The sequence below is a fragment of the Dermacentor silvarum genome, chromosome 3 (genome assembly GCF_013339745.2).
Source record: "Dermacentor silvarum isolate Dsil-2018 chromosome 3, BIME_Dsil_1.4, whole genome shotgun sequence".
Taxonomy (NCBI): Eukaryota; Metazoa; Arthropoda; class Arachnida; order Ixodida; family Ixodidae; genus Dermacentor; species Dermacentor silvarum.
In genome coordinates this window covers 184,853,356-184,880,234 of record NC_051156.1, presented here as the reverse complement: position 1 = coordinate 184,880,234, position 26,879 = coordinate 184,853,356, and the positions used below count along the sequence as shown (strand labels likewise).

Genomic DNA, 26,879 nt, shown 5'->3' with positions numbered 1-26,879 from the left:
CGCCCTCGGAATCACCGAACACGATCACAACAGCACTTCCCCCCTATCGTTACACTCCGGGGTCGTCGCCGCTGCCGACACTGCGTGCGTAGCGGCGATGCTTATTCACGACGGTGCCTGCTGCTTCTTATAGAGCGTCGGGGGGGGTCGCGGCGCGGCGGTGGCGGGAGCAGAAATTAGCGCGCGCGGTGATATTGGTCGCGCGCTGAGTCCGCGCGCTGGTCGTTCGTATCGGCTCGCTGCCGAGATTCCCGCCTGCGATACTGGAAATGGCCCGAGCTTACGGGTTCGGTGCTTCCTTAAGGGTCCAACTGGGATGTTGGATGATAGCGCGCGGAACCAGATTCAGGTTTCACGCGTACGTGCGTGTTTGCGTGTCTGTGTTTGCGTTTAAGCGTGCGCGTGCGTTGTGTGTGTCTATGTGTACACGCACGCACGTACGAAAACTCTAATGAACGCACAGACACACCCCTTTCCAAGCCCCCTTACCCCTCACACAGATGCACATACACGCACATCCTGGCGTACGCGTCGGATTAGGCGGAACTAGTTTGAGAAACGCAATATTAAGGGGGAGGGGAGGGGCTCAAAAGCGGAACCAAAGCTTTCTGCGTTTATCGGCTTGAATTCACTGTGGCCGCATTTTGAATACAGGAGTGAAGAACCACCCACGGTAGCTTCGCAGGCGGCTACCCGAAACAAGAGAGCTACAATATACCTATAAACTGAGGTGAGAAAGCGACTCCAGCTGAACTCGCCCGCATCAATTCAGTCGATCTATAGGCTTCCTTTAGAGCCTCAGCCGAAGCCCGCGAGCTTACGCGAGTAAGATCTCACACACGGGAGCGCTCAACTACCGCTCAAGCGGCAGGTGCGTGTCCGGCTTGATCGCAGCCAAGATGAATGGACGACTTCGTATGCCGCACACGAGGCCAGCTATGGGGCCCACGGCGCTTACTCACTGCGGCCATTCGGTGTACACAGTATACACTGCAGAGCCGCGTGAGAACCGTCAGCACTAATCTACGCCGTTGCCCATAACAGGAACTGCGCAGGTGTGTGCGTATATACTCACGTGACCGTTGAGAACCGCTCTCGGTGGATGCGCACACACCTTAGTTCGCAAGCGGATCTCTTTGGCTATCTCGACCCCCGTGCGGTATTAGGACGCGCGCAGAACCGCCAGGGAGTGCCTCCGTGAGTGAAACAGCGTATATATAAACTGAGTTTGTTTCTTCGGTCCAGAGAACGGCAGGCATTTGGTCGAGATAGACCGTGCAGTGCCGCGATGTAAAAGGATACACGATGCGCGCTGAAAATGCTCTGAACCACGTGTTTAGGAGATGAGTAACACGAGAACAAGGTGAGAGCAGGAGCCAACGTTTCGACAAGTGGACTTGTCTTCTTCAAGAGAAATATACAGCAGGTTGAGGTTACATATAGTGAATGAGTTTGTGCGGAATATGTGCGTGATCGCGTCCCAAATACGCTTAACAGTGGCGTAGCTAGAAATGTTTTTAGGCGGGGGGGGGGGGGGCACGCACTTGACCGGGGAGGGTGAGGGAGAAAGGAAGAGGATGGAAGCTGGGCATTGGGGAGGGGGGTGCCTCCCCCCCCCCCGAATATGCCACTGACACTCCTCATCATCATCATCATCATCATCATCATCATCATCATCATCATCATCATCATCATCATCATCATCATCCTATTTTTATGTCCACTGCAGGACGAAGGTTTCTCCCAGCGATCTCCAGTTACCACAGTCTTGCGCTAGCCGACTGCAACTTGCGCCTGCGAATTTCCTAATTTCATCACCCCAGCTGATTTTCTGCCGTCTTCTTTCCTTCCCTTGTCACCCATTCTGTAACTCTAATGGCCCACCGGTTATCTGCCCTACGCATTATATGGACTGCCCAGCTCCATTTTGTTTTCTCCTAATGTCAACTAGAACTCCAACAAATGGTCAAGGTCTATTAAGTGACATGGTGTGCGCGAATGAGATATCAAATCTTCCGTTAACTTATAGCAAAGCTAGAATGTCAATGCGCATCAAAAGTACTCGAGGAGCGAAGGCAATAGTTGAAGGAATGAATAAACAAAAGCAAAAGAAAAAAAAATGTTTGCTGGGTCATTCACAGAAAAAAAAAAAAAAAGCTTTAGTGACACCCTACACAGCGTTAGACGTCACGATGAAGACGATGATGATGACGACATCATGCGGTGTTTTCTCTGAATCTGTGCGGTATGCTTTTTTTATTCAACGCATAATATTTGATTTGTCGTTACCATGACGCGCCTAAAGTTCCGATCTTCAAGACATTTTTTTTTCCTGTTTTAGAATGGTGTACATACGGAGACATCGGAAGCAAAGATTCCGTAAAAGGACCGCTGTACTCGAAGAGTGTATATATAAAAGGAACGGGCTGTGGTTTTCGGACTACTGCATGCGTGAAATTTCGCCAAACTTGAGAAGCACAGCGAAACAAAGGACTACTCCCGCAAACTCCGCGCCTTCGAAGAAACTACCGTAGCTCTCCCACAAGACGCGAGCAGCCGTTCCGGACCACCTCTCTTCAGGCCCACACTAACTGCTCGTCTATCCATACACACGTGTACGCGCGCCCGAACAGCAAACAAGGCAGAAACGATCGAACGAACGAACCCGCGCCTCGACAGGTGTACACGCCGTTCGGCTGACAAATGGCCAGCCAGCCTGCCTATTTAACGTCGTCCGAGCGCATTCCAGCGCCCAAAATGTGCATACACACGCACTTGGCGCGCAGGCGGGCGAACAAGCCATTCGCTCGGGCGAGAGAACGCCTTCCAGTCAAAAGGGGAAGCAAGCGCAAGGCAGCTCGGCGTGAAGCGAAGGTCGTGTTACCGCCACGACCCGACGGAATGAGACGACTACTACACGACGACGACTTTTCCAAATAAACAATGAAATGACAGACTTGGCCCGCGGGGTCCTATAGCGACGCCCGACTCCTCCGTTCGGTCGATTCGGAATGTGGAAAATACTCGTTTGAGAAACGTGTCGATGATTATTCCGGCGCCGGCGCTTCGAGGCACTCACGCGAGCCAGAAGAGCTTCGCCTGACAGCACGCCATCTGCAGGAGCGAACCTAAAGTCCTCGTTATACATACCTCTAGATTCTCCCTCTCAGTATTTTTTTCATGCAGGCTCGATCCCTCCCGGGTGAACCCAGATTTTCCTCTACTTCCTTCCTTCCTCACCTCGTCGCCTCTCGGATGCGACGAGAGGAGAGTTTCGTCTCTTGGCCGTCCTCATACGTATTCCCGCGTCGTTGTCTCCGCAGTGTGGGAATAGACGCGTCTTTCCCACGGACTCGCGCCGATGACTCATTACGATGATGAAACCGTCGCGAACGGGCCGCCGAAGGGGCCACCGAGCACGCAGCGTGTGTGTGCTGCAGGCATAATATGTGTATACGGCCGGGGCAGGCAGCGCTCGCGCAAAAACCATCGAAGTTGGTGCGTGAGTGTCGCTTCTCCGGAGAAGAGTCTGCCTTGTGCAGCGGTGGTAAATAATTATCGTTTCGGGGCACGGCTATATAGCCGAGCGTCACAAAAGGAGCCGAAGCTTGCCTTTAGCGATCGACGGCCGGCCGGTGTACTTAGCGCGTCGATCTCCCCCCGATCTCCGGATGGCGCGTTATAATAGATCATTCGGCGGGCCTGCGCGTCACGCTACGGCGATTGAAACGTATAGCCGACGCGCGACAAGGAACCGGGCCACTGCGTCGGGGAGCAATTAGAAATAGAAAAATGAGAAATAAAACAGAACTGCGTATAGGCATGAGCGGTGCTACCGGTGTTTCGGTCCGTTATCAGAAGAAAAGGCAAAGAGACGGCGGTATGCCTTGCTTGTTGTCAATTAACCGGTTTCAGTGAAATATATGTATTCCGCGGAGCTTAAAGGCTGCCAGGAATCCGGTTGCTGTGCGGCGTTGGACAGAAGCTTCGGCCTGCATAGAGCGACGTGCTTATATACGTATGTATACGCGGCTGTATATGAATTAACGCTCGATCTCTCTTCGAGCTTACAACTGGAGATGATGCGGTCGTCTGCGCTCAAGCAATGCATTTCGAGTATTGTGAATCGGACGGGTATACGTTGTGAAAATCTCTGACTACTGCGGCCGCCTTGCGACGGGTGCGGAATTTAAAGCGAGACAAGAAAGCATGTGTGCTGACGTTCCCTGCCTTCACCTTTGGTTGAAATTATTCTGAAGTACTCAATTACCGAGCCTTTTATAAAGACCAGGGCTTGCTCTGAGATGTATATTGAAATAATACGTAACAACGAAAAGAAATAACTCGTGAATGTCGTCGATCCTGCACCCCAGCTGCCAGTGCTCAGCGTTAAGTTAGCTGCAATCGCTGCGCACTTCGGACAATTGCTTGAAAGAAACAAACGATACGTTGATTTCAGAGCCCCCTTCCACTTACACACATGTCCGTTACGTGAAATTCAGAGCCAATCATTATAATGCAACCTAAGTGGCGTTAAATAATAATAAAATAAGTTCTTTCTCAGCCGTTTCCGAGTTATGAATAATGTCGCCGATAAGATTACGGAGCTGGAAACTGCCTAGGATGAAAGCAAGCTGATTTTCAATGCAGCTCCCCCGCTTCTTAATTTATGGAATATATATCAACGAAGACTATCCGCTCCCATCTCTGTGTGCTTATAGCCAATGGCTGAAAGTACACGCGACCTTACACTGACCGTGAAACTCTCATGCAGTTGGTCTTTTCATAACGTTGGTTAGAAGCGCGGTGTCGAAAGCTATACAGTTGCGAACCTCCTGAAACCCACTTATCTATACAACACTGCGCCCACAATGTGACCAATACTCCGGCGACATCGCTCGACTCGGCTGCGCTCCGCTCCGAAATTTTCCTCCTCCTATAATATTGAGCAGCGTCGCGCTAGAGCATCAAGACGACGTTTTCCCCGCCTTATTATATACCTTCTTAATTCTCCGTGAATGCTAGTGAGAATGCGACGAGACTCTGCGTAGGCACTGCTACCGATCAGAAAGCGAGTCCTTATCTCGACAAAAGAAAAGATCTCCTTGTGCGCTGCCCATAGCATATAAGCTGCTAATATATTCCGGTTACCACCCATGCGTGCGAGCCCCCTGGGGTGAGCTACATACCCTTCTGGCGCCAGCACTCACGTTACACACACGCACACACCTTCGCCTTCTCCTTTGCGACGACGCTTAAGGAAGGGCGCGGCGTCATACATGAAACGACCTCCCGGCTGAGACCCTAATTCATTAGCGAGCCGGCGCGCGCACCTGCGCGCTGAGAAAGTTGATTGTCTCCGAAGCAACCCCCACCCCCCCTTCTCATATACTGCGTCGCAATCACGCATCTGGGCCAAAATCAAAGGCACCGTGGTAGATATCGCCGGCGGTAACATATCCTACTTGCCCGGTGCGCTATGAGCACACGGCTCCCACGAGGCTATATAGCGTAATCCGCGCTAAGCCATCGAGAGCGGAGAAGGACGATGAGGCTGCAAATGAGGAGAGAGACAAGGCAGCTCTCGTATAGAGCGAGCCGCAGCGCAGCATAAAAGAACGGAAACGCGAGGCGAGCGAGCGAGCGGCGCCGACCTGCGTTAACGTTATGCGCCGGGTCACTCCGCTCCGAGCGAGCGAATATGCATATAAGTGTGATGGATAGATGACAGCAGCGGGTTGTGAGATACACCGAGCAGGTCGGTATACTCGATCGAGACGCTGCTATATACTAGCTGGCGCTGTCGACGACGCCCACCGCTCATTGTGAAAATGAAGCTCGCGGTGTAACTCGATCCCTGTGGCCTGCCTCGCGAGGGCGAGGAAGTCTCAAGGCTCCGCGATCGGCTCCAGCTAGCCCCGCGCTGTTTGCGTAATTATACAACGTCGCGCTTGGGGCTGTTGCTGTGTACCTTTTTTGCTCGTTGTCTCGTTTTCGAACGGCTTTCTCGTTGTACCCGCTCTTCTTGGTTTCAGCTTTAACGAGAGTGAACGCTTAATCACGCTTGAAGTGTAAATGAGAGACGAAGGGAACCGTTAATCGACATCGTGACAAGTCACGGTACTCATTAGGGGCGAAGCACCGCCATGGAGAGTGCGCGAATCGGGTGGTGATCATCACTGCGGTTGCGAGCGACTATTCGTTCCGCGATGCTCAGAGCGAGATGGTTAGTATAGTCACTAACTTCGCAGGGGCGAGGTTACCACCATGCGGGAACAAAGCCAGCAACTTAGGCCAGCACGTCAACGACCGATGCCGAACACCGCGAAAGAAGAAGAACGCACTATCTTTCTATAGCAGCTAGGACAGGAAGTCATGAGAGTGACACCGAAACATCTCTTCCCGATCACCACCTATCAATTTCAACGCTGCCGCACTGCCACTGTCATTCGGTTCTGCAATTTGTTTTTCTCGCCCGCTGTCTGTACACTTTAGAGCGAAAATGAAAAAAAAAAAGTCACAATACGCTTCTTGCAGGCGCATTCTGTTCCACCGAAAGCGAGCAACGGATCGGCGCTCACACTCACGCGCTCTGGCAGAAAGTCATCGCTGTATAGCGGCTGAAAAGAGTTGCGCCCACCGAAACTGGAGAACTTCCGCTGAAGAAAACCCATTAGTCAACGTATAAAACTCGGAACGCTGGCACAATGAAACGCCGGCTGCGGATCAGAAATCACCACCAAAACCTCGACGTTTGTCAGGAGAATTACTCTCAACAAATCGGAGGCAGCGACTAAGTGCTAAAAGATAGTATACATACAAAAAAAAAAAAGGATGTGGGTATCAGAAGGGAACAGAGAACGATCCGCGGATATTGAAACAGGATGTCCGCGCGAAAGCCTTCGACTGCTGCGCGCGGCAGCTCGAAACAGCGGCCAACAAAACGTCTTGCCCGGTGACGTAAACAATCAACAATAAACACGAGACGGGCAGAATGGGGCTGGGCGGCGACATAACGTCACGGAAGCCATATATACCTCTCTCGAAACACTCTCGGCAGCAGGGTCTGCCCCGCCGGAGAAGCAATTTATCGCGGCAAACCTTGTCAGAACTCGAGAAGGCTCCGCTACTGGCAAAGCAACAACCGCAACAAAGGAACCGAAAAAAAAGAAATATGTGTTTGTGTGCGCGCGAGCGGGCGGGCGAACGAAGAGTATCGAACCGAAATTGGTTAGAAGAGTTCCGCGAAGTCTGCCAAGCTGCAGGCGGAACTCTTTGCAGTCATCCGCGGAAAGTTGGCAGCGACAATAACGGACCTGGACAGAACAATAACAACGAAGCGAGAAGAAAACAAACAAAACAAACAAACAGTGAACGGTAACAAGCAAGTTGACAAACGACAAACAGCGCGGTGTGCGCGACAGTGACTCAGCGGAGAGGAAAGTGAGTCAGTTCGAGCTCAACCCTGTGGCGCAGGCAGAGTATATAATACTAGATTGCGCCACGCTTAGTGAAACGGCAAGACAGACTTCACTCGCGGATGCAGTCGATTCAACGTACAATTCACGTGGGGTGGTCCCTCGCGGAGAGTTGTTAGCAATTTTTTATTTCTAGTTTAGTTTCCTGCTTACTGTGTCGTGTTCGTCAAACCGTATCGATGGGTTACGGTTCAGAGATAGAGAGGCAGTGTGTGTGTGATAGAGAGTTATAGAGAGGGTGAAACAAATACATAAAAGAAAGTACGAAAAGAAACCTGGGGCAGGATATCGCTCGGCCCCGATCGAGTGTTCGGCCCGTTGCGCCACCGCTGCCTTTACCGGCTTGCGAAGGCACGCGTCCGCACCAACGCTCCACGACCGTATACAGTTCCCAGCGAGAGAAGCGCTTTCTGATGGATGCCTCCCGAAAAACGCTTCTCTCTCTCTCTCCCCCGCATCGGAAAGCGAGGCGTCAAAGTAGACATCTAAACCGAGAGGAGAGGACAGGAAGGATAAGTTTGGGAGAGCGAGATAAAGAGAGAGAGAGAGAGAGTATGGTGAAGTAGGTGATAAAACGTAGGCAGCCCGGCGTACACTCTTCAACTCGTTTTTATAGTACCTCACACGACGCGGAGCGGCGGACGTTCTTTCGTATATATGGTACCGCACGTGCCTCCCCTCTCCGTCACTCCCTCCGCTTCGCGTCGTTGACGCCGGAGGAGGACAGATTTCGTTTTCAAACGTAAAAGCTTCCGTCTCCTCACGTTTCTTTTTTCTGTCTCTCTCATTCTCTCTTTCTGTTTCCATTTCCGACGTCCCTATACCTCTCCTCTCTACAACTTATTTGCTCCTCTTTTGCTGCTCGCTATCTTCTTCGTTTTAACGTTCGTTTTAAAGGCAGCAAACACAAACGAGCAAGAGAGCTCGGAGCATCTTTTGAAAAGTGCCGCCCGAAGAAGAGAGCTCGATGGAGCTGCCACGTTCGCTGATGCGAAAGGAGGTGTTATTTTTGTTTTTTGTTTTTTCAGAAAGTTTGTTGTGAGTGATGCCGAAAAACTACGTCGCAGTTTATGCTGCGTTCTGCAATTTCGCCCATAACATTTTCTCTCTCTCTCTTTTTTCACACTTCGGAAGGCCCTTAGACGAAAACAAAAACAAAAGCCGTTTTCTCCGAGCCGGAAGCTGCCGGCTGTGATGGTGTATAGCTTTGTGTGACGATGACAACAACGCTCGTCCCGCGTCGTCGGCGTCTAGGAGAGGGGGGTACGCGACTTCCTCGCTAATGTCGCCGGCGCTAAAGAGAATGAATGGCCCATATACGAGGGCGTGCAGGAAAAACAAAAACAAAACAGCAGCTGGCGTAAACAAAGCTCTGCGCGACGTGACAGGCCAGGGCACCCCGCTCGGGATTTCTTTTCATTTTTGTTTTTGCTTTTATTTTCTTCGCGACGAACTTTCAACAGAAGCGGAAAGCGAGAGTTACTATACGATCGCTGCTTTCAAGGGTCCGTCGGTTTACGCGGGCTTCTTACACGCTTTGTGTGATGCCGCGTGTATCGAACATTCGAAGGAGAAGCCGTGCGTCAGGCGAAGAAACGCAAGCTCCGTTAACTTCACATGCAGAGATTCTCAGCTAGTCGAAGCGGCTCTTCGCTTAAGTGGATGAGTCGTATAATACCAGACCCGCTATGGCGAATATTGGGTTCAGATACGTATTATCTGAATGACTCCGGCAATTATATGTGGATTTCTATAAATTTTACCACGACGATGATGTTCCGTTCCTATGGGTACACAGTGACTAAAAGACTAGAGAGCAAAGCCACTAAAGCTGCGCAGTAAATGATCGGGAGCACGAGTCATCAGCGGCAGCAATGAAATTGTACACAAAAACAGCACAAAAAAAAAAACGAAAAAGAAAAACAACCCATCAACAATGAGCTCATGCTCTATGCGCCAGAGTAAAGGGAACGCAGCCTCACGACCTAAGTGTCCCAGCAAACGGCCTCGTTGAATTTGCCGGCCAATATATGCGCCCATGCAAAACTGTGACACTGGCATACATGACAGTGTGCGTATCCAGTTCTTCAAGATCGTGCGTCGCCACTTTGATTACAGAACCGTGTTCTGGCTCACTTTGGCTATACGTATGCACAGCTATGCCAATACCACGCTTGTGCGTTCTCCGACAGCAACCCTAGGCTCAGTAATCTCTCTTTTTTTCCGTGATTGAAGCCAAATTGACGAGGGTATACCGTGTTATGCTTCAGTTTTGGTTAAGCCCGTCAGTGGGAGACCACAATGTAATGCTGTACCCATCACCCCCTGATCGATGCAACCCGCACAAATCGCTCCACGTGCTGCAGGAGGGCCTGCCTCCAGGCGGACCTTAAGGAGAACCGTCGATTGCTGCACTAATCGACTGCAATACTTCGTCTGCCACCTCTCACGTTCAACCACGTTCAGTTCACGAGCAGTTCATAAGCTTATCGGCGCACCCATCGCGAATATCGGTACACGTCGCGACCAGGTCTATCGCCTCAAAGGTCTGTCATTTACACATCGCGGCTGCTCCTCTTCGCGAATCTCGAACCCTAACCGCCACGAATCTAAACTAAACTAAACTAACGAAGTCATACGACGCAGTTAACGCGCCGAATACGTGGGAGCACGTATAGCACGCGACGAGGCACGCGTGATCCTGCCACGAGATCGGCAGAATGGGGAGCTGGGCAGGGCAGGCCAGGCACCATCGCCGTCGAAACGCGCCTCGTCACCCCAATCGGCTCTTCACACCCGTAGCCACGCTGCTGCTGGCACCCGTACCCGCCACTGCCAGACAGCCGGCAACAGGTCAGATGTCTCGGTCGACTTTAAGGGCGGCCACTGTGAGGCGTGCTACAAAGGCGGTTGCACTGGCGGTGACGGCCTTCTTAGGCCCTGCTTCCTCGCGCTCGATGCCGCCGCTCAGTACAGTAGACACGGCTCTCACAAGTCAGCAACGGGTGCACTTACCCTTCACGGCTGCTTGCGGCTGCCGAACTGCCAAAAAGGAGTGTCGGCCTCGTCTATCGCACGCGTTTATGTCACTCGTATCTTCTGACTCCCCTATCTAGGCCAAAATGCGCACCCGGCAAATTTCTCTCTGTATACCGCGAACTTCCAAAGACAAAAAGAAACGAAAAAAGATGAAGCGCGTCATTCGAATCGTGGCGTTGCGTTTTGAAGGTGATGCGGGGGGCCTGTAATAGCAGTCTTTTAAGGTCGAGCGCACGTGTATGCACGTGTACGTTTGTTTCGGACACCGCAGAGCAAAACGCGTATGCCTGCTCATAAAGAGAACGGCAGAACGGATGAATTCTGTTGGCGAACGGTTATTTCTGATCGCCCCCATAGTACCCACGTTATAAAGTATCACCTTGTACCATCTCTGGCACGACTAGACACAATGCAACTACCCCGTTCAGTTTCTTCTGTAAACCAAAGCGTTGGTGCGTTCTTTATAAAAACGCGCAGACGTGGGAAGGGGGCGGTTGACTGACTCCCTCTTTGTCGTGGACGACGACCGTGTCTGTAATAGTGACGTCGTAACGAGTGATGTCTCTCCTGGTCATTACTTTGCTTGACTCGTCAGGTTAGCATTTTGGCGAGTCACTGCTCTTTCTCATTTCTTTTCTTTTTTTCCTTTTTTTTATCTCTGTCATTCAAACATGGCGCGACTTCGACACATAAAAACAAGAGAGATACTTTACAGGACAACACTATCGGTGATGGTCGGAGCTGACTTGCTCGCTGGTTAGACGTTTATACCACGGTTCACGAGTCAGAGTCAGAATCGAGCCGTCTTTTCTCTACCCCATCACACACTGTCCATCTCGTAAGTCGTGAGCTTTCCGTCGAGAATTTTCTTGCGAACACAGCAAGTTGTGTATATAGACGCGCTATCGGGTAATAACGATGACAATGGTTTCAAGAACACAAGAATCGCAGGAAAACACAAAAAACTTCTAATTTTCTGCCTCGTGTATGTGGCGTTTATTCTTGCGTCAACTATGCGCGAAACACAGGTGTAGTCGCTACTTATAAATGAGTGTATACAGTGTTCCCCTTCTACTCTACATACTCTCTGCTATTCTCTCGTCTTGTACTTCGCACCCACACCCCCCCTGCTGGTCGCTGTTCAGGTGCTAGATGCTCAATATAGGCCTTTCCAATGTGGTCAGCGGCAATTTCCTTTCTTCCCCTTTCCTTTATGAAATGAATACTACGCCTGTGCTCTTAATAATCATGCCCTAACTAGCCCAGAGAAAAGTTCTATTGGGATATTAGTGACATTGCTAAGCTTTCCACGCACAGCGCAATGAAGAACAGTCAAAAAGAACTGTAACGATAAAATAAAATAATAATAAAGAAACACGAAGCGAACGCGTGTATATACCCTTGACCCGAAGCCACTGGTTTTAAGGCCTCTTCACAGGCGGAAAAAAAAAAAAACGGCGCCGCAGGAATACCAATGCTCCTGACGCGCGAAACCGAGACTGCCCGCGCTTGGGCCAAGCACGGTTGACGGGACTGCAATATGTTGCCGACGAGGAGCGGGACGAATCACTTGCAGCTAGCCCTGTCGCGAGTGTGGCCGCTGGCACTGGCGAGTCCCATCTCGGGTCGCACGCGGTCAAACAGTCTCGGGCACTAAAGTCCTGTGACACTCAATTTTTTTTTTCTTTCTTTGATCATTTCGCGCTTTGGTTTGGGATCCAAAAGAAGCGGCGGTGGTGGTATGCAAGTTGCGTCTGAAGATTCAATCGGCAGATAACCCTTAAAGCCACCGGCGAGCGCGCGGCGCGCCGTCCAAGCTATGAAATATGCGGATGTCTACTCAAATGCGCCGTGACATACTGCGTTTCTCAATTCGCGACGCCGCGTAGGTCGCAGGAGCTTCCGCAATTTCCATTGCAGTTATTAATTTTCTTTTTTTTTCGTTTAATTCTACGGCGATTTCCTCGTACTATAGGTGTAGCGCTTGTTCGTGCTTATGAAGAAGCGGCCAGTTGAGAACGTGAGCGCCTTTTTAATCGCCCATGGACGTGCTCATTGTGAAATGAAAGAAGCTCCTCCACACACGTAGGCAACTTGGGGCTTTTATTCGCATTATTGAAGAGTCATCCATTTATCTAGCGCCAGTGAGGAAGACGGACCTGAATCACCTCTGCAGGCTTCGCGGGCGAAGCGAAAATCGACGTCATCTATACGCCACGTGAATTTTCATCCACATCAACCGCTAGATGCGCGGCTGTACTGTAGTGGACCATATCACCGCACTGTTAAGACTGCTGCCGCAGATGGCGCTAGATAATCATCGTTATCTGATCTTAGGAAGACAGAAGCGACTACAATGTGAGCAGGAAGCATTCAAGTTGAGAGAAAAAAGTATTGGCGTCGTACTCCGTATCACGACCTTCACAGATGTAGTCCACTCAGGAAGCCTGTACGTACTGTTCAATACATTATGCCAGAGACGAGCGCGAGCAGCACGCAAGTATTACCATCATGTATCATCAGAATGTTTGTACAAAATGTTTGTACAGAATGTTTGCCCTTCACAGTATCAAGTCAGCCTTACATCACAGAACTTACGAGCAGATGATATCCGACATCAGGGAAGTACATCACCATGCTCTGGAAACAGGGCACAGCATAGTCTTCCAGTGGATTCCTGCTCACTGTGGCATCATCGGCAACGACATTGCTGACAGGGCTGCCCGATCTGCCCACGAAGACACCCAGACGCGTACAATACCTTTGACGAGGACGGACACTGCCAGGGAACTTCGTCTGCTTGCACGCAAAACGTCACAAGCTTTATGGAGTTCAAGTTCCTTCAATTGCCGATTATATAAGTTGGACCCCTTGCTACGGCTACAACTGCCATCTAGCCTTTCCCGTGGCGAAGCAACCTTGCTGTGCCGCTTGTGGCTGGGAGAGGCGTTTACGAACGCTTACTCACATCGTATGGGAATGGCCGAGAGCCCGATGTGCGACTCCTGTATGTGCGAGGAAACCATCGAGCACCTATTGTGTACCTGTCCTCGCTACGACGTACAACGCCTTTCTCTCAGCACCACTTTAAACCGGCTGGACTCGAGACCGTTCTCTGAGTCAAAGATACTCGGACCGTGGCTACACCCGTCACTGGCACAAAAAGCGTTGCGTGCATTAGTATTGTATTTGAAGTGCACCGGTTTAGAAGACCGCCTATAGTGTCCCTGTACATCGTCCCACGTGTACTCAGTGCTCATTCTCTCCCTATTTTTCTCTTTCTATCTCCCCTTTCCCTCCCCCCTAGTGCAGGGTAGTAAACCGGATGCTCTTCTGGTTGACCTCCCTGCCTTTCCTCTCCTTGCTCTCTCTCTTGTACACGCGTGGTTGACACTTGGCCCTAACGTTATGCTTACAGTGCTCTCATTTTGAAGACAACTGTACATTACGGCTCTTAATCTCACTTTTCGCTGTTATGTCCTGCCCGATTTAATTAAGCAAAGGTGCCATGTTGTTTCTTTCTGTACTGCCCCTCTACAGCCTGATTATCATTTATTTCTTCTAGATATATCAATAGTAAAACGATGACACAGAGTACGTTACAACATGTTTGCATGCCAGACAACACATTAATCCAAACGGGAAGTATATAACGATAATATTTTGACTTCTTGGGGGCACAATTGTCCTTAATTCAATCCCCCGATCCTTTAGATCTGACTTCAAGTCTCAACGACGTGTCGAAAGAAAGTTAACTTCCCTCTACGGCACACTGTTAGCTTGCGATAGCGAAAATGGCTTCGAACAGAGACATACGACGACGACACGAATCTCTCTTCACGTACGGTGAGCTCTAAAAGGGGCGCGCGCGAAAGGTCGAACAGGAACGCGCTCAAAATGACGCGTCCGTCCGAGTGCACGCACTCGTAACGGCATACGTAAAGAAACACACGTCAGCGGCTGGGGGCCCTCCGAAGATGGAGACGAAACAATACTTCTTTTCTGCCAGAGAGCGCGACCGACCAATCGACGGCAACGGTCCGACCGAGGCCTTTCCTTATAACTCCTCCAGACAAAGGTCGCCGTGTCAAGGGTCTCCAGTGAGGTCGGGTCAGAGGCCACGCAAAGATCACAAGCGCGAGAGGTCGCCGACAGCCGAAGTCCTAGACACACACACACACGAACAGACGCACTTAGACGTGGCGACCTTCCCCCCATGGTGAGCTCTCGCGTTTCTCGGCGCTTTCCAGGCAAATCCTCCTCTCGGAACTGGGTCAGAGGTTATGCTTGTAAATCTCCCCCTCACTGACGGTGCCACCTCAGCCCGTCTCTCTCTCCCTCCACTTCCCTCCCCCGTCTTGCAGTGTCGACCCATTCGCCGCCCGCCGTCTCTTCTGCCCGCGGGGGAGCAGCCGCGCCGCTTCGAACTCTCACCTCCGGCGGCGCGCGCCGTGACCTCCGCCCCGACACCTGACCCTCTCCGCCGTGACCTCTGACCCGCGCCAGCCACGTCAGGCGGCTTCGCCGTCGCTCGCTCGCGGCACGCTAGAGAGAAAGCGACCTTTCCTTCTCGTTTCTTTTTTGTTCTCCCTATTTCTATATTATTTCTTCTCTTACTCTTCCAGCTGTGAGGCGACGGGGCGGCGTATTACGACTCATAAAACGGGTTGAGTCAGCCCCGCGCAAGCACAGCACGTACCGTTGCTGCGGGCGCGTGCGCCGCTCGCCACACGTGCCTAGTTCTTCCATCTCTTCAAATCTTTATTCGACTGTTAACTCGTTATTGTTGCTTTGATTTCTGTTCGTCTTGCAGCATACGGCTTTCTCTCGCCCCCGTGAGAGAGAGAGAGAGAAAGGGAAGGACGGCGTGTGCCCGTTGTTTCCTTCCATCTGGGCTCGCGCGTATCTAATCTTGTTCTTTCTTTATTCCCGCCTTTTTTTTTTCTATCTTTAACGTTCACTCTACAGCCTAGCGGACGTGTAGATTGGAAGGCGTCGCCGCTGTGTTAGCCTCGGATGACCCGGACCGACGTTCGCCGGCGATGGGGCGTCACGCTGACCCCGCCGCTGGCGTGCGAACACGTCTTTCAGACGCGTCTCCCAGCCGACTGCATCATCGTATACAACCCCCTCCTCCGGACGGATACAAATGTCGAGTGCTGCCTGCTTGGGCTTACGCCGTACTACGTAGTCAGCGAGGGGGGGGGGGGGGGGGGTAACAAAGATTCCGCCATGTCGCCTCTATAGCACGCGCAGCGATTAGTACGTGGAAAACCGTCGCTTCCTGGGCGAACATGACGCACGTGGCACGCGAGCGTCGAGTGGGCGAGTGACGTGGTTAGGAAGGGATGTGAGCGGCGTATCGCATCTTTAATATTTTTTTCATTTCTTTTATTTTCTCTCTCTCTCTTTCTTTTGCTGACAGACTCTAGTGCGACGTGCAACATTCTCGCCATTTCTGACACTGCTTGCGAATGAAGTGTAAGCCAAACGTCTACAGAGTATTTATTATAAGGGGGCCACCAAACCCGTATCTGTCGTGAAGTGGGCGCGAAATGCATGCTCCTGGCGGTCGTGCATCATTACTGCTCTCGAATGGTACTGACACATATAATTTTTTTTTTAATTTGTAGAAACTCTAGGACACGCTTCTCGCACTTCGAAAGATTGTACTCAGCAAAAAATGATGGTTGGCAGACACTTATAAGACCTATTATTTCGATGCTACAGTTGGTCTCGAGAGACCTGACCCGGCGTCGTCGTCAACGTCACCGTGACGTCATGACACAGAGCAAGATTTGCTGAATTCGTGCAGCAATAGGGCAGATGACGTTTACGAGCAACGTCATCTATACATCAACGTCATTTTATATATGTATACAGCCGAACCCGGATATATCGAATCTGAATGAGATTACATAAAAGTTCGATATATAGGTGATTCGATATATAAAATAAAAACTTTATACTGAAACTTTCAAGGGTATTTTAGAGCTGTTCCATATACACAATAATATGTGGGTTCGATATATCCGGGTTCCACTGTATATATATATATATATATATATATATATATATATATATATATATATATATATATATACAAGCGAGTGTGATACGCGCGTTTTTTCTGACTGCGCTCACGTCTGACAGTGATCGCCGGAACGGAGCGAGCCGGTGCGTCATGATGTCATGACCAAAGGCGGCTGATCAGTTGCAATCAACACCTATCCATAAAAGGTTTGCGATTTCGGCGAAATCACAAGTTTTTCGTAAGAGAGTATTCCAACCAATCCTGATGTTACACATATCATCAGCGAGGGCGGCAGCGACCAATGGCAAAATGCACTTCCGAAGGAAAACCTTCGTGAATACGGCTCCTGGGGCGCCATGAAGGATGCCCCCGAGTTTCTCGTTCACCCGACTTTGGGTCGCGGGATCGAATCCCGGCCACGGCGGCCGCATTTCGATGGAGGTGAAATGCGAAAACACCCGTGTACTTAGATTTGGGTGCACATTAAAGAACCCCAGGTGGTCCAAATTTTCGGAGTCCCCCACTACGGCGTGCCTCATAATCAGATCCTGGTTCTGGCACGTAAAACCCCATAATTTTTAATTTTTACCCGACTTTGCTCGACGGCTCTCAGTGAATAAAGATAGAGCGGAACGAGCGAAAGCAACAGACAAGAAAATGTGGAGATAAAACCACGTATGTGACCACGAGCGCACACACCCTGCGTACGCCACTTCCTAGTTTCAAATACTGGAGGCGATGTTACGTGCCAGCACCGCTAATTGCTATCAACGCAATATCGCAATACCGTGACTGTGCCGCTATATATCTACACACCCTGCGCAAGCGGCTTGCCACGCCTTTCGTACAGTGTATCCTGTCTATTCAACGACGAATGCGAACAGTGCAGACGTGACGCAATGACACGCCAACCGGTAGCGCTCTTTCGAATACATTAAAAGGTAGACTTTATTTTCTATATTTTTTTTGCACAGATAATGCTCTGGGTGTAACGATAAACAAATGAAGCAAGGTGCTGACGGTTTAACTACGTGACTGCTTTTTCGGTCGCCCATGATGTAACGCCCAAGTGATGATAACTCAAGAGTAAATCTAGATAAGCTAATGAAACTGGAGGCTTGCCGAGGGTTGATTTTAATGCCTTGATACCACTCCCTCATTCATTGAGGGCGTCGCCAGAGATCGCGGAGATCCCGAACTTTGGCAAACTCGGACCTTCCTCCAAAGCACCCTTGGTTCGTGGAAAAAAAAAAGTATTATAGTGAAGTTTTTAGGGCGCTCTGGCGGCTTATCTGGTATTTTTTTTTTCTAGTGTTTGAAAAGCTTGGAGATCAAGTTACCGCAAAAGAAAAAAGAAGGAAAAGACACGTGAAAACTGTCACGTTAGTACTCCTTCAACACCTAACGCAAAAGAGAATGGGTTATGGGTATTGATTATTCTCTTAAGACCAACTACCTATAGTTGGTACAGGCAAAACGCACGAAACATTAGAAATGCCAAGCGCGCATGTGTGCGTGTAATGTATTTGTTCTTACGATACCACACGAGCTATCGACATGGTGAAGGAGGAGGCATGTTCGACGCAGAGGAGGCTGTAACCACGGGTGCCATTTGAACAGACAGATGCGATTGTGGCTGCGCATGGTGGTGGTGATGTATACAGCTACAAAACAGATTCAAACTGACCGAGGCGTGCTGGCAACGGCTCTGTCCTGACTTCACTATGTCACGTAGAGCGCAGTCGCATTATACCCTGACAAAATTGCATTTGGACTCCTTAAATAGAGCATGGGTGTATACTTCCGGGCATATTTGCCATCCCTCACATCGACTCGTCGCTTTGTCTACTCAAAATATACACATCGCCTCTTCACAGATGTCGTTAGCCATTCTATATTTATCGCTTTGTTGTTGGCCCATATACGCGTTCAAAAAGTCTGAACGCAGAAATCCTGTAGACATTAGTCGACAAAAAAATGTGTAAGACTATATCTTTATGGCGTGGTTACAGTCTACCGACTTCATGGAGAAAACTCCACGGAATTTGCATGGACTGTCTAAATAATTAGTTCTTTATGTTATCACAGCTCAAGGAGGCATGCTTTAATTTCCCTCAAATCAAGCGGCAGTCGCGCCTCTGAGCTTTTTCTTAATCTCGGCTGCCCCGAAGGCACATCCAATCGCGAGTGCTAACACAAGGCTAGCATTGTCACTTGAATAAAGTTTACACACATACGTCAGTCATCCTGATTGGATAAAAAGGTCACCAGTAATATCCTTTTCTGGGTGAAATAACGCTTGTAATCCGCGTATCGAACACACGCGAATAAAAGATGTGCGAGCAGTGAGAGAATCGCAGTGAACAGTAAACACGTCATCGCGCAGAGGCTTAGAATTAGACGTCCTCACCGACTCTCACCCTCCTCGACAGCTTGCGGGGAGAGGGTTTCGCAGGCTTCGACCACGCAATACAGGCTCACTAATCACAACAACACGGGCGGGTGAGTCAAAGCAACGCGCAGCGCTCGCCCAAATGCCAGAAAAGTACGCAGGCCCACAGAAATCATAATAATCATTCAAAAATGCTCAACAGAGCCAGCTACATCTAACATTTCACGTAGTTTGCCCTATTCCATGACCTCGGCGTCAAGCTCTGCGCTGATCGTTTCTCTGCTTACTGCGTCTTAACCAAAGCGGTGTCCGGCGCCTTAACCTTACAATAGGCCACTGTGCCCAGTCGTCGCTCATTCGTGAGCATTTGGCACGGGCCCAACGTGGCTCTTCTTCCTGCTTGCGCCTATTTCGTGAATAGGGCAAAATCGTATTACAAAGCACATCTAAGAAACGCGAAAGGTTGCGCAGTCAGTCTGATGCGCCGGAAAACAGAAGTTACAACGCACGAAGTCAAGCGGTAACCTCGTGGAGCGTCAGGCAAACCCACGGAACCTTTAATTGTGATAGTTTTTTTTCTTTTTTTTTTTTGTCTATTACAGAAGTGGCATATGACCCTTGAGTGTGTGCTTGGCTTATATATATTTTCATAATTCTGAGTGTTTTCATTTCCGATGCCATTATGTGTTCCACGGTGGCTAATCTTCGGTTGGTTTTTGTCTGACACTTGTGACCCAACGCCATGCACTGTTCGCGGCTGCTGTCTTGAACAGTAGGAAACCTATGGCTTCGCAAAGACCCTCTACAATTGAAAAGGGCGGAGCAAGGTCAACCCGACTCAACGCAGTTTCAATACGCATCTTCGGAGTGACGTCTACTTCTCAGACAAAAGTTGTTGCTGGATTAATTATTCTTATTATTTGATTTGTAAACATATACACAGGAAAGGGAAAGCGAGGAGCAAGGTGAGACGTGCTGAATCTAACAGTAGCTACACATACCTGAAGTAACCGTTAGATTAGATTTAGCTGTGAGGATCAAGTGGAGAAGTTGGAAAGATATGCTTACTCCGTTTCACTAATGCGATTATTGGCTAAGGCGTTATGAGTGACGAAAATTGCTTTTTAAAAATGTCGATGGTTATAGGAAAGGACGTGTAGTATATTAAAATGCAATATGGCCTACATAATAATATCAAGAAACAATCTATAGACTATTTCAAGTCATTTTTAAATGCGTAAGCATTTCTATGCCTACCAAACGAGAAACCTGTCCGTCCGTCACGCATGACGAATACAATGGCTCATACCCCCGGGGGTAAGCAATGGATCATGGCCACGCAAGCAAGCAAAACATGCAATGGCTCATACCCCCGTAAGACTGAGGCTACAAGCGTTCAGCAAAGTGAAGCGAACAGTGCATACATTCATTGGAATCACCCATACAACACACAAAACAGCATACGTTTCAATAAAGAACAAGCTCAAAACAAGCATCCGAACCATCCATAAAGCAATGCATACCCGCCTCAACAGTTGTAGTGGTTGTTTTGCAACAGCTTTGCTGGACATCCACTCCGTCGGTTGATAACGACCGATAAGGGTTGGTAAGGGTCGGATCAAGTTCGATAAGCGTGATAACAACCGATAAGGGTTGATAATGGTCGGATGTAGTCCGATAAGATTGGTAACGAGCGATAAAGCTTGATAAGTGTTTATGCTGGTCGGACCAAGTATGCTAAGGTTGATAATGGCACCGCGCTGCGTGGAGATGAGCAAATGGCACAATGCTTACGCATACTTCCTTCGTGAATTTTTGTTTTTTTAAACTAAGGGTTAGGCGCTACGCATGCTCGAAGCTAACCCGCAGAGAAAGACACGTGACTCACCGAGCGGCTCTTCCTCGGATCCCGAGGCGATGCTGCTGCTGAGGCGGTCCGAAACGTCGCTATCGAGCCGGTCGGTGTTCTCGGCGCCGGTGCCGGCTGAGTTGCGGGACAGAGGACTCGACGGCTGGCTGCTGTGTGTGCCTGCAACCATACAACGAAAATGGAAACGCGTAATGCACACACTGCTGCACATAACTGTTTGGAGGCGAAGGAACGCCGAGAGCATCAGGGTGTTCCTTCTCACGTAAAAGAGTTGTATGCATTTCCAAGAAACCGATTAGTAAAAACACTCATTCGAAGCGTATAGTAATCCAGCTCGTATACTGAACTCACTAGATCTCAATTAACCGTTAGCTGTTGGCGAGTACGTCGCTCTGATCAGTGCAGTAAAAAAAAAAAAATTAATGTGATATGGCAAAGAAAAAACGGAAAATTTCTATTTTTACTACAGAAAATTATTTTCGATGGAAGAAACGGAGCTTATTTTATTTTAAGAAATTACTGTCTTCTGCTACTGATCAAAGACAGTTTAATTCATGTTTAACAGAACTGGTTCCCACACGGTAAAATGAAAATGTGTCATCAATACTGTGAGCGAAATTAGATTTTTTCGTCTCTTTACTACACTCAATTAACATTTGTAGGCAGCTTCACCAGCCACGAATGTATGGGCAGATTCATTTCGTATGCGCGAAGCAATCGGTGTTAGTACCTGAATAAGTTGCAGCTGCAGTTAGGACGAGTCCTGGCGCTCAGAACAAGGCTATATAAACTCGTAAACTTGATTCTTGGATGCGTCGCGTAGTACCGGCTGTCTTGGCGCCGGTTGCCTCGTCGGGTGGTCACAACTAATTCGTGCTAAGTAGCGTGTTTATCTGTACATATCTGCTAACAATCACAGCTCAGCATTTGTCTCTTTAGTACGACATGAAAGCTGTGGTCATGAGTGGAGTAAGTGTTACTCTTTTTACTGAATAAACTAACGATTTTCTTTCTGTAATATTACAGCGACAATAAACAGATTATTTCGGCGAACTCACAGAAAGGCAAGACAGAAAAGATATGTTACAATAATTGGGATACTTTCTCTGTTATTCTCACAAAATAATAATAATAATTAACGGCGTGCATACGGCGTTTACTCTTCTCAAACGCTCATGTTCGAAGTATTGGGCCGGTTTGTTCGGTGCACATTGACAAATTAACATCACAGCAAGCGGTACGGGAGCGTGTACACAATAAGTGTGGGAAACAATGGCATTGGTTTAAATCGGCCGCGCTTTTTGTCCACAGATTGGTACATTCGCCGCTTAACGTGATGTCGACGACGGCAACATTCAATGACCATTGAGAGGATGTTTCACAATTGCGTAAGTTGCTTATGCTGTTTTCGTAAATTTGGGTTTCCATACAGACGACTACCTTAAAAAACCGCTCCAGACGCCCTGATTCATCAGCGAAACAAACGGGAACAACATAAAAATTGGGGGATCACTAAAATAATCTCTCTGATTTCGAAGGGCCAGCGGCACATATATCTCTAATCAGATACGTACGTTTTACGTATTTGGTTAAGCATACTTTGGAGTCGCATCCACGAAGATGGTCGTTTCTGAGAACTGCGTCTCAGGCCGGCTTGTTAGACTCAATATTGTTCCGCATTAGACTGGCAGCCACCATTTAATGAAAACCTTTCTTAAGTATGACTTGCTCGTTATTTCTGGCCGTTGGCGCGTTCTAACAAACAGTTTGTGCACCACAGTTTCGCACGTCATACTGCAAAATGACAACAGCTGACAAACCAAGCACGGCATCTGCCGCATAACATCTATTTGGGGACATTGTGCGCCCATTTTGCACGAAGTTAACTTTTTGTCTATGTTCACGCGGATCACTACTACCAAGCGCATTTATACATCTATCCTGAAAACATTCGCAGAGCGGTTTGCTCGGTATACAGCTCAGAAATACATCCAAATTTATGACGAGAACAGCCTTCTCCGAAGAGCATACATATATACGGTAACTACCACGTGACGACCTTCGCCGAGGTTTCCTCATCGATCGACGAAACGATAATTACCAACGCTAAATATTCAAAGTTTTGCTTTCTCGGTCACGATGGGGCCCTCCCGCGTTCTCAATAGGAAAGATGGGGGATGCGCGCAGTTCTTTCTTTGTTTCGGTAACGGGAGGAGCCGGTGTGGTCCTGGAAACCGGAACGGTACATACACAACACAAGCGACGATCACGACGCTAAAAAAAACCACCTCGGATCTCGAAAATCTCGCGCGAGCCAATTTATGGCCGTCCCGCGCGCGGTTATACCCCCGCGATCCTCCGCTCCTCGCGTTTCACGATCGCAGCGCGCGTAATCGATGAAAATCGTGGAAACCACAGGCGGATCCGCGCTATACATATATACAGCTTCTCCAAACCACGATCTCTCTCTCTCTCTCTCCTCCGGCGCCAAACGTACCCGCAACCTCTCACCCGCTGCAACAAAAGCAAGAAATAATAAGAAAGTAACTCTTATCTTGGTTTCGGCGTGCCGATCGAAGACGAACGCGGGTATATAGGGGAAGAAAAAAACCTACGCACGGAAAGGGCACGAGGCGAACTAAAAGCAACTGACCAATTCGGGGCGTGCGGCGCCGGACCTGACTAAGAAAACCAACGTGGCCTTATAAATAATCGCCGACCTTTTCAGCTTCCAGCTCCCCTCACCTTAGGCCTTTTCTGCTTGCCCTTCCACGGGGGAACAACAAACGCCGCGAGGAAGGAAAAAGAAAACCTTGAGAGTTCACGAGCTATTCCTCACTGACAAACGGGAACTCGTGATCTCAGAATATCGAGGGCCGGGCGAGAGCCCCTTGCACAAATCGTGAGGACTCATGCGGTTCTCGGCGGCGGCGGCGGCGGCGGCGTCTGCTTCACGATTTTCTATTCCTCCTCACTCGACAGCACCCTTTTCACCCTCTCATTTCTGGTCGCTTTTATATTATTCTTACTGTGATCCTATAAAAGCCCCCGGATTTTCGGGTGGCTCTGAATGTTTGCTTAAAAGGGCGTTGAAGTAGACGACAGAAGTTGTTTGCCTAAAAGAACACGTTGCGAGGCTAGTTGGGGATGCAGCGTCTGTCCTGTCATGTCTTTCTGTGTCCTCGTCCAAAAAAAAAAAAAAAAGTAGCGCTGGATTACTTTCCTAAGAAAAAGAAAAAGAAGTTGTTTAGTTCGGATTTATAAGGTGTGCCCATTACGTTTCTTCGTATCGCTGTATTATTTGATATATCATTCCCGAAAATAATAAAAATCGGCAGAACATCAGCTCAACACCGTCCTATGCTTCGCACAGCATGTTAACACCAAGAGTAAAAAGAAGCCTGAACTTAATCAACGCCACATCGAAAGTTCTGGCGATTGAACTATTCATATAGTCACTGTATAAAAGTCCAGAGATGCGTCGAGCGCTTAACTTGTCAAACGAAAAAGGAACCGAAACAGCGAGAACTGTGGTAGCGCAGTTCTCGCTGTTTCGAGTACTGCATGTTTCGAGAATCTTCCTCTCCCATTCTTTACCATCTCTCCTTCTCGCCGTTCGTAATCCTCCTCCTCCTCCTCCTCCTCTACTCCGTCGTCGGCGCCGCCGCTAAAAGGTCATCAGAAAAGGTCGCGCCGAATCGCGGGTCACGCTCCGAGGGTCGCCACGACTTTCCGTGCAGGTTCACGATCTTCCGTCCGGCCGGTCGCTAGGTACGTCCGTTCCCCCAGCACGCGCAGCATGCGATGGATGCACACACGCGCGCGAACATCGCACGAGCACCCGCCGAAACATCACCGACAAGCACGGTTATATACATGCGCTGCCGTGCGGGTAAGTACACCAGCACACACGCACGCACGCGAAAATAATACCGAGGCATGGAAAGCCTTCGAAGGTCGATTGGGCGTTCGTTTCTCAGCTATAGCTAGCTGTGTGCAGTTCCTACCGCCCCCCCCCCCCCTCCTCCCCCTCCTACCCCTCCTCCCCGACCTCATCGCGCGTGCACACTCAAAACACAAGTATACACTATACCCATATGCCCCACTCACGGCGCGGCGCCCGCTTCAGCACACTTTCACGCGATCGGCGGCCCCCTCCCCACCAACCCCGCGAGGATTCTCCCGCCGGGCGCGCGTGAACCCCAGGTCCCGAACTTCGTGCTCGGGGCGTCGTGCGTTGCCCGCAACCGCCGGCGGGGCGAGCATCCCGGACGGTGGAGCGAGCGCCCTCCGCCGCCGCCGCCGCCGCCGCCGCCCTGGGGTCGTGGAGTGTGTGCTGCGGTATTGCTGTGTTGAACCTCCTCTCGCGTCAGTGCATGTTTGTTTGCAGCTCGCTGACCCTCTAAGTGTATGCACCTATAGGGGAGGCCACTCACGGAAGTCGGTCGTCGTTCGCCACCTTTCTTACTTGCGTATTCTTTCTTAACTGACGGAGCTCCGCATCTATGGACAGAAGAAGGTGGTGTTGGTGGCGTTCTTAGGTGGGGGATTGTACCCATGCCGGATCTACGCGGCTGCATCGGCCAGGAGACTATAAGCAAGCGAAACATAAGAGGAGCCGATTTCGCGTACGGTAGAATATTACTCGGCGGTTTCTGCGTATATGCCACACACTAGGCAACGTCGGACCCTTTTCATAAATCGCAAGTGCGCTTGTCTGCATTTCACGTTTACCTAACTAATTACCGCAGTCACGGCACATCGTTCAAGTGAAGACAAAGTGCTAGCTGCACATGCTGGGGCTTGTCTCCTGGCCATACTTTCTATGTTGGAGATCGGGAGTCCACGTCTGCATTTCCTATGGCATAAAACGAGCAAACTGAACTGGTACTTGCTGTTTGCAAAAGTAGCTAAATCGGATTAGTTTGGTCATGCTGTATCACAGGAAAGCTAGCTTTACAATTATGGAAAGGTTCGAAATCATGAACTTGACAAGGGTTGACGTTCGGCCTTGTTAGTATGGTACACGTAACAAGTATAAAACGCTTGAAAAGACGGGCGACGAATGAATGAGAGCGCTCGCGTTGCATCCTCCATCTTCGTCACCGTCTTTTCAAGCGCTCTAAACTTGTTTCTGGATCGTACAACGGATATCTATATAGCATCCAGAAACTCTGTCGTCGCAGTAAGAATATTACGTAGAAGACGTTATCTCTCACAAAAAGTGGTCATCTTGCGACAGACTGTCTCGTGCTCGTCTTATCTTAACAGGAGACCGTGCCTACATGGTGCGGTGGTTCCAAAGGGTGGCAATAAAAAAAAAAAAAAAAAGAACGGAGAAACCCCCGTCCCTACATCGGCCGTCAAGAAACTGACCAAATAAAAACTAATCATAAGATGCCGGACTAATGCAGTGTGCAAATCGCGCAGCCGCTTCCCGAAAAATTGTGATACGGCATTACGCGCTACAACTAGTGTCATTGCTGCGAGCACATGGTGAGGTGCTTGCGATGGTAGCTTCACTGCGCAACAAGGCACGAGTAAAGGAAAAAAAAAATGTGAGAGGCTGTTTAGAAGCAGCAAGTTATTCATTTCTAGAAATAATTTTTTATTATTTTATGCACGGCGTCTGGCGATACCCCCTATAGTAGACACCTAACGCAACGACCGCTCAATGCAACGACCCATAGCATAGCACGTCCAAAATCAGCGTTTCCCATAACGATCTAAAAACAAGCGTGTATACAAGTCACACTCTCGGTTCAGCCAACAGCTTATCTCCCTAAATCATTCTTTTCTGCATCCGAAAAAAAACTGCTTCGCTCCTACGTATGCGCTATTGAATAGTATCTCAGCAGAAGGAAACTTCCTGGCGAGAGACTGTGCATGCAAAATGTGTTTTTAAAAAGCGATTCCGCATCTGTATTACTAAGGTCATACGGGGTTAAGGCCAGAACACTGTGGTACAAAATGTCCTACACCTCCATTAACTGAGAATTTTTGTGCATGTATACTCGCACGAAACGTTCAGCGACGAAACATTGCACGCTAAACATGGCAAAGAGG

The 26,879-nt window shown here is 49.4% G+C and overlaps 1 protein-coding gene across 1 annotated transcript in view; it reads right to left on the bottom strand.

Moving 5' to 3' along the window:
* LOC119446230 (mucin-19) overlaps positions 1 to 26,879 on the bottom strand; it is a 463,166-nt gene that overhangs the window by 149,142 nt on the left and 287,145 nt on the right. The window contains exon 4 of the mRNA XM_037710600.2: positions 20,832 to 20,972. Within this exon, the coding sequence (XP_037566528.1) occupies positions 20,832 to 20,972 (141 nt within the window). The remainder of the gene's footprint in view (positions 1 to 20,831; positions 20,973 to 26,879) is intronic.